Source organism: Phaseolus vulgaris, chromosome 3, assembly GCF_051622355.1.
Source record: "Phaseolus vulgaris cultivar YP4 chromosome 3, ASM5162235v1, whole genome shotgun sequence".
Lineage (NCBI taxonomy): Eukaryota > Viridiplantae > Streptophyta > Magnoliopsida > Fabales > Fabaceae > Phaseolus > Phaseolus vulgaris.
In genome coordinates this window covers 53074036-53082891 of record NC_143500.1, presented here as the reverse complement: position 1 = coordinate 53082891, position 8856 = coordinate 53074036, and the positions used below count along the sequence as shown (strand labels likewise).

Sequence of the window (8856 nt, the reverse complement as noted above, 5' to 3'; positions counted from 1 at the left end):
TTGTAATTGGACTGCAGAAAAACAAGTGTTCAAATTAAAATAAGGTAGAAAAGTGTGTTACAATTGAATGTCTCTAGTATTTAATTACAGCCAATACAATAACAATAAGAACATCACAGACCAAAATGTGAAACCTCTAAGAAATTGCGAGCCTCCATTTCTCTAGTTTCAATATCAGTAACATGATACAAACCAAAAAAAACTCTTAAATGTTACAAGAACCAATTGTCTAGTCTCTAAGAATATCTTACATCCTCAGTATGGATACAGATTCCTCACTTGTATACAATCTTGGTTTTGACAATTAGCTGGAAACTGAATCTCCTTTGGACTTATGTCTCTTATTTCCCCTATCCATTGCAGTGTCACAACAAACACAAAATCTATGTTAATCTTACCAAGGGGGATGATCATCCTCCGAAGTTTGAGGAGGAATTGCTTTCCATCCTGGTTTCTCATCCCAGTACATATCATAATATATGTGGCCAGGGCTGAGATCTGGCACACAGCACCATATGCCCACATACCTCTTAACACGATTTCTGAACTTATCTTCCCTTTCCTGGAAAATAAATGCATGGCATCAGCAAATGATTGGCATTCATTTCTTTGTTACTCAAAAAAGTAAACTTCATGTTGAAAAAGAAAAATGTCCTTGCCTTGTCAGTGAAACCTTGGAAAGCATCTTGCACTGAAGAGAACTTGATCACTTTTACATCCTTGAATGATGAGAATACTTTCATAAACTGCAAGTACAGGTAGAAACAACGGTGCTAAATGGATAGACATGATAATTGATATGACATATGATCATTTGGACATTCTATATAATCATATCAATGTAGTTTATAGGGTTGATTTAGAGAAATTTAAACAGAAATGGGTATTAAATGGATAGATATGATAACAGATATAATGATATAGAATCAGATACCGTTTCTTCATTGCTGTGCTTTGGAAATTTAAGTACTCCCCCTACACTAGTGGTATCATTTGAGACATCACAACCTTGGGTTCCTTCTTTACAGAGCTTAACATCAAGCCATGAGTTTTTTATCTGAACTCAAGAACCAAGGTAAATAAGTTTAAACAAAGTGAAATAAATCAAGAAACAAGAATCATGAATCATGACTTGAATGGATGTAATTGACGTTTATTACCTCTGATGGCAGAGAGGGATTATCAAGTGTTGAGTACTCTCTAAAATCTATTTGAGGACCAAACTCTTCTTCAGGGAGCTTTTTCAGCATGACATTGACCTACAGTAGAAAACATTTACATATCAGCATTAGGAAGTGACTGATAAAATGTTGTAATTATGTAAAAAATAGGTTGAACTATTCTTCTAAAGTTACTTTAAATGATATTATTAAAATTTGTACTCAAAACCTTCGCTCTGTGGACCCAATTGTATTGAGATGATTTTAGTCTTCCAGTTCCAAATCCAAATGACAAATGAACAATAAAATAATAAGGAATCACTTAAACAGGAAATACCTCAAAAACATGGTCCAAAGGACAGAGAAAAGGTTGTCTAGTCATGGACCCTTCCAAAACACCAGGATGGCCGTACCATAGCCTATCAACCCTGCACCATAGTGGAGGCATGACCTAAACACAAAGAATCTACTTTAAGATAGAAAAATAGAATTTATCAAGTAAAAATAGCAGCAAAAAATTAAACCATCAATTATAAAAACCAAGAATACCCACAGTAGCGAAATCACCTTAGCCAGGTGTATATTTCAATTCAAACTGTCTTATCAGAAAACATATTCAGCTAAAACTGAAATGCAAAACCAGTCATTATATAAACCATTCAACATGTTAGCTCATAGAATAATGTATTTCAAATATTATATTTTGGATAGCAGCTTTTCAAGGAATGTTATTTATTAGAAGGGGGAGAGCAGAATCCAGTAACAGAATAATGCTAGCAGTTATTTTCCAGTCACTGAATAATTGGAAAGCAAAAATATTAACAAACGGGAAGGAAAAGCACAAAGGAATCATGGAAAATTATGATAATAAATGCTGTAATAATAATTATAAATTATAATCACGACTTTGCTAATAATGGCAATGAGAACCAAACATCTTCAGCTCAATCAAAGTATGACAAACAAAATACAAATATAATCTAAGTTGAAGACTAAATTTTGGTAAAATACTAGCAGCATCTTTCTTTATAATCTTTCATGCTACATTTAAGAGCAATAATCAGAAAATGTAAACTCCCTAGAATAGTGATGTGACACTATACAAACCTGTCTTTTTAGCTATCCTAGAAATCTATTCCCCAGGAATACAAACAGTTTTTTCAAAAAATCTAGAACCCTAAAACATATGAATACCTATGCAAAAATACTATGGGACACGTAGGTCACCAAGTAGTAACAAGTGCTCATCACAATAATGATTGTATGTGACATGAATGTATGCTTTCAATATGCAATATATCATAAATTTGTGGAAGCATACAACATAAATCTGATATACATGTTTTTTGTTCATATTAAACAACAACAATAACCTTATCGCACTAGGTGAGGTTAATTACATAAATCACATGATGCCACACTTTTGGTCTATATTAAGCAAATGACGAAATTACACTGTACTTAAAGTAACAAGCTAGTTCTTTAGTCTCATATAAACCAGATTTTATAGGACTGTACAACAAATATTTTTCTGGACATTAGCCCAGAAAAACTGAGTGTAGTCCATCTTTCATCTAAAGGTTAGTGGTTTATCACTTAATAGGATTCATAAAGAAGCGAGTAGGAACCCAAAAATTAGTTCTTACCAGTGTTCTGTTCAAAAGGGAAGCAATTGCAAGTGCAGTCCTAATCTGTTTAATCTGAAAAAAAATGTGCAACACATTACAACATGCAAATAATTTGCTGAAAATGTAGAAAACAACAAGTTCAGGTCGATACGTACATACTTGGTAATTAACAAGAGTAAAATGTGATTCAACATTATGCTCCCCACTTAGCAACAAGCTTTTTGGAATATGTGGCTTGAATGACAAGAATCCCCCTGCAAAAGTTCATCTAAAAATTATGTTGCAGTAATTTCATGAAACAGAGTTGACTAATCAATCAGAAGGGGAAACTGTAACCAATTCCTGCATATGCAAAAGCATAAAAACATTTCAAATTCAGCATCATTGTATGATGCTAGCCTAAATGAAGATAGAGTAGAAACCGCTCAATACAAAGTTTAAGTAACAAGTAAAGAAAAATAGTGAAATGAGTATATTTTACAGAAGTGCATTAAAAAAACATTATTAAGTGAATGTTGTCTGCACACAAAATCGAAGGAGGAACAACTAATCACCAGGAGGATTATAGTATTCTGGTGGATCAAGGAAGAGCATGGCTTCTCGCAGTCGATGGCGCTTTCCTTCAGTTCCTCCATATTGAAATGTTGTGTGCACTGCATATGGCTCCAACCTTAGTTGTTGGTACATAGCCTGCAACCATAATATAGAAATAAAAATTACAATAGAAAGGTAGACAAAATTTTCTCTAGTCCTATATAGATTCCTCAAGGTATTTAATTGCGAGAAAGAAAACAAAGGTATAACACATAAAAAATCAGAACTAAATACTTCAAACAGTTGAAAAGTGTTAGTTGAACAAACCCTACCTGGACAAAATATGTATGTCCACTACAGAAGATACTCGCAGGCAAAATCCCCATCTTCAGTTTTCCATCAAAAGCAAAAACAAGCGCACTTTCATCATCAACAGATGGACCTAACTGTTTGTGAAGAATATCATTAAACCCATTCTGATCCCATATCTTGTCATCAGCTAGAAGCATTTCCTTCCATTGCTTTGCCAACTTTTTTGCAGACTCTGTAGGTCTCCAATGGAAAATTCCAATGTTGTAGGCACCACTAACTATGCAAGGTGGTAAGAAGGTCATCAACACAGTCAAAATAACAAGTGAACCATGTATAATACATGAGAGATAAAGAGAAGCAATAAGTAAGAGCAATGGATTGGTTACACTGATTCTAGAACAATATAACCAGGGAGAGAAAAAATTCTCAAACTATGCCATTTAATTTTATAAGTCAGTGACGTGAGCCTCCATCAAAATGGTTTTATTTTTATGTACAGGGAAGAACAATAACAATAACAATAACAAGGGGGAAAAAATCAGAGTTGTGACTTTTTTAATTAATTGTGTGAAATTCAATGTGCTTACTTCAAATCTAAAGCCATGCCAAACTTAAGGAAAACAAGGCACTCTAACGTCTACAGTCATGCCTCAAAACTGTTTTTATTGCCATAAAAGGTGACTATCATTCAAAAAAGAATAATTTGTATGTCCATACTTGCCATTTGACTGGCAAATGCTTGGTTACATGAACTATACAACAACAACAAAGCCTTATCCACTAGGTGAGGTCGGCTATATAGATAACACGACACCATCAAACATAGTTACATTGCAGCAAAAAACTATGCTAAAGAAACAACAAAACCAGAAAAATAATGACAGTAAGTTAATATTCACCTTCTTGCCAAACTTCCAAACTATCATCAACAACTGTTGGTATAACTTGATCACTTGAAGTTAAAACGTCTGCTTCTGGATAACGAGCAAGATATGGAAGTGGGTTCTGTTTAACAATTACACAATTGAACACTCGTAATGGGAATAAATTACAACAATCACATCATTGGCTTGGAGATATTGTAAAAGATGATTGTGCTAAATGAATGTAAAAGATTATAAGAAAACATAATAATTACATAAAAAAAATAGAGGTAGATGATAAAAGCAAATGATACTAGGGGAATTATTGAATTTAAATGCCATAAGCCAGTTGGACAAGAAACTGAACAAAATCTCTGATAACTTTATTTCATTCCCTATAGAGAAAGAAAGTGTCCTAACCAATAGAATTTTACTGCTTATTCTGGATCAATAATCAAAATCTAAGCAAGCATATGGACCATCCTTATAACTAAAACAAATTGACTCAAGAAAGCATATATATAAAAATGAATATCACCTTCAACCAAACCATGTCAGTATCACACATCAACAGCTCGAATCCAAAAGGAAGTATTGAATCTATCAGAATCACTTTTTCTCTCCCCATTTTATGAAATGTTGGAGACCCCCAGCCAACATCTACTGTGCTCATATGGCTGCCCATGTCAAAAACCGGTATCCCTTTCCAATACAGTGCCTCCAATAATTTGGTATCCATTGCACCTAAGCAGCAGGTTTCAAAATTCAAACAATCAATGGTACAAAATTGTGGATATGCGTTTGTATCAAGAAGACATCACCACTGCATTAACAAGACAGATAGAACAAGACTTAAACAGAGCTGCTCACCAACAAGAAAATTAGAAACTTCCAGATCTCTCAATTGCTTAACCCATGTCAGAATAAAATCCATGAACGCATAGTTACCAAAGGTCACTATTACCACATTATCCTTCACCCTTTGCTGAACCAGCGCCTTTGTCAGCCGGAAATCCGACAATGGTGGCATCCTTTTATTGGTCGGTGGAATATCCCATATAGTCCTTGACCACTCATTTTGAGCCCCTGAGGAAGGCCTTGGCACAAAATGCACAGCTGACCGAGAAACATTTAGTGTCTGATCCGTAACACGAGTATTCTCACCTACAAAGCCATTATCAACTAAGTTTTAATATCTAACACACTCATAATGGAAGAAAACCAGGGCTTTAAATACATCAAAAATTGTCCTACACAGGCACCATCATTAAACTGCCAATAGAATTCACATCTCACATACATAAAACATGTATCTCAACTTTCCTTTTCTAACAAGAATTATGTACTACCAGAAGAACAAGACAAAATTTAAGGATTTAGCTGTTGCTCCAAAACCCAAACACCTTCTAACATCCCACCACCACTACCCTTCTCTTCTATAACATAAAAAAGTAAATATCATTATCTAAGCAATAACAGCGATAAAAGTTTAAATGGGTATTTAAAAATGAAACTAAAACTAGTGCGGAACAAGAAAAGGCATGATTTTTAAGGAAACACATACTCGGAAGGGAAGAGAGCCATGCAGAAGATTGAGCAGCAGATGGGTTGCTGGAGTATATAGCAGAGAAGACGTAGAAGGAGGAAACCACGATGCCAATGACGACAACAGTGTAGATCGTGAGGAACAGAGGCTTCGAATTAGCCACTTCTTCACACCCTTTTCTCCACGCCATCTTTACCAATCAATGTTTCAGAAATCACCAATAAAACATCGCCACCTTTCCCTGCTTCAGAACAAGAAGTAGAAGGTGGTGGTGAAAAAGAAATGGATTAAAAACCAAGATTTGATTATCGTTGATTGTGAGAGAGGGAGGAAAGAGAGTTGTTTGTTCGGTTCAGAATGGCACTTCCAAATTCTGTGAATTTGTAATGGTCAACTCATTCTGCTTATCAATTCGACATGACAGCATTTCTTTTGTTTTGTTATTTTGTATTTGTCTCTACGAATCCAAATACCAACCTTCTTTAATTACTCTATAATTACATTGATTTTGATCTTGGATCTGTTGACTTTTTTTTTCATTTTCATCACAGCTTTTGATCCCTTTCTCTTTCAGGAAATCACAAAGGGGATATAAGAAGAATTTTTTATTTTGAAGATTGAAGTTTTTGATTTAAAGCCTTTTGTATTAGTATCACATTAGTATTTTATTTAACATTTTAAAAAATAAATTATTTATTCAATCTCTATAATTTATTTATATTTTTATAAAAAAGAAATAACATCACTAGAGTCACCATCTGATACCATAATTCGATGTATTGTCAATTTAGAATTCTGTTATAATTTTCTTCTTAAAAGAAGATTTAGCAAAAAAAAAATATAAATTATTATTGGCTTCAACCGAATAACATAAATTATTAGATGTAATAATATTTTATTTTTTTAAATATTAATTTTATCTTTTTGAAAAAATATTAAATAGATTAATAGAGTTGATTTGTATATTAGTTAACCATTTAAATTTTTAATTAAAAACTACTAACATAAACAGTTTTTAAACATAAATAATGATTTTAAAAAGACAAATCTATGAAATTAGTGCAAATTGGGTGCAAATGTTTCTATGTATTACTTTTGAAAACATAGTATTAATATATGCTATTAATTTTTTAGTATTAGTAATATGCTACGAGTAGACGGGGCTTTACATTGAGGTTGGGTTGAAGTTTGTGGCATAATATAACATTCTCTACACGTATTGTAATAAAAATCAATAATATTTTATTTCTTTATAAAAAAAGGTAATTACATCTCTTAAACATATTAATCTGGACTCAATTTTTATAATAATAATAATAATAATACATAAAAAAAAATGTGGTGATGATATCCTCATTTCATTAATTTATTTATTTGCGCAGGAATTAATTCCTAGATATGTATGGAAAATTACCTAAGATGAAGATAAAATGATTTTTTTGTTAAATGTAAGAATACCTTTTGTCTTACAACTTCTTAAATGTGTCATTTTAAGAAATAAAAAAGGAAGTGTACTAATATAAAACGGGTCTAGAAATAGCAGGATCCTTTTGTTACTTTCTTTCACGAAACAAAAAGCTCAATTTTGTTTTGGGTTTAATGATTTTTTGTTCATAAGATATTTCTTTTCGCACTCCCATAACTTCCATCCGCACCTCATATAATTCAAAATAATCACATTACCCTTCTTCTATTATATGGCAATGGAGTAGGCACACCATTGTTGGTTTTCCTGAGGTTGGTGTAGAGAGCTCAGATTGGAGATTATGCAATCCACAAATTTAGAAGTAATTTTGATTTTTGAATGATTCAATTTGAAAGATAAATTCAGGTTCCAAATTATGCAATCTAAACAAATTTTGACTTCCATAATGTAAAATTTGAAAATAAAAGTTGACTTTTAAATTAAACAATTGGTATACTCGTGGATTATACACTCTAAAAACTATTTTAATAAAAAAAATAACTTCTGAATTGTATAATTAGAAATATTTTGTTTCATGCAAGAAAAATGACTTTTAGATTATAAAGAAAAACTTACAAAATACACAATGTGAAAGTAAAAAATGACTTTTTTGTATTGTGCAATTCCAAAGTTTCTTTTCATGCAAAAAAATGTCTTCCACATTACACAATTTAGAAGTAAAAAAATTTCTGAGTTGTGCAATCCACAAGTAAAAAAAAATTCATATTACATAATTCAAAAAAAAATTATAAAAAATAACTTTCAAATTACATAATCCAAAAAATCATTTTTCATAAACTAAAAGGATAAAGTGGGAATTTTCATATTTATAGGGTGTAAAATGAAATCTCCACATTGAAAGGTTCTTTCAGTTGTCTTCAAACAGGCCTTGTGTCCAGATAAAAAAAAGCCATGTATCAATCTAAGAGGGCTGCTTCTTCCTGTACCTCCATACATTCTTGAAACACCTCATATTAAATGTGATTTTTTTTTCCTTTTATAAAAAATAAATTAACCTTTAAAATTACGGGTTTGAGAAGATAAAATTTTCCATAAATATTTTTAAAAGAATTTTTATAAATTAAAATTAATTTATATAGATAAATTTATTGGCAAATACTATTGTTAAAAAAAAGTAAATATATAATAAATCTCACCATAAGTTAAAACTAACTTGTGGATAACTTAAAAAATCCTTTTTCACTTAAGTTATTATAAAATAATATTTATAAATTAGTGTAGTTAATTTTAATTTATGAAAATTATTTTATTTTTTTCCTACTTCTTTTTCTTAAAAGTGTATTAGTTAGTACTAATTATTTTTATATAAACTCACAAAAACAAGTCT

General features: G+C 31.6%; 1 protein-coding gene across 2 annotated transcripts; it reads right to left on the bottom strand.

The window, feature by feature from the left end:
- Nucleotides 1–6615, bottom strand: LOC137808608 (arabinosyltransferase XEG113). Of its 2 annotated transcripts, none has more exons than XR_016519342.1 (13): nt 6062–6510; nt 5368–5661; nt 5036–5241; nt 4534–4639; nt 3655–3911; nt 3343–3478; nt 2944–3042; nt 2807–2860; nt 1498–1611; nt 1161–1259; nt 935–1057; nt 660–746; nt 1–562 (listed from the first exon to the last, which is right to left on the bottom strand). XR_016519342.1 is itself a non-coding variant. In XM_068609800.2 (13 exons), exons 1-13 carry the CDS (start codon nt 6231–6233, stop codon nt 395–397), a joined length of 1911 nt encoding a protein of 636 aa, XP_068465901.2. In that variant the 5' UTR covers nt 6234–6615; the 3' UTR covers nt 1–394. The 2 variants fall into 2 exon arrangements, 1 of the variants encoding a protein (XP_068465901.2); XM_068609800.2 differs by having other exon boundaries at nt 2948–3042; nt 6062–6615.
- Between the last annotated feature and the right edge of the window lie 2241 nt (nt 6616–8856).

Excerpts from the sequence above, each read along its gene's own strand:
- LOC137808608 (XM_068609800.2), bottom strand. The coding sequence starts at position 6,233 with ATGGCGTGGAGAAAAGGGTGTGAAGAAGTGGCTAATTCGAAGCCTCTG. Across the intron at positions 5,662-6,061 it reads ATGGCTCTCTTCCCTTCCGA|GTGAGAATACTCGTGTTACG; the intron begins GTATGTGTTTCC and ends ATGGCTTTGTAG. Across the intron at positions 1,612-2,806 it reads CCCTTTTGAACAGAACACTG|GTCATGCCTCCACTATGGTG; the intron begins GTAAGAACTAAT and ends CTTTGTGTTTAG.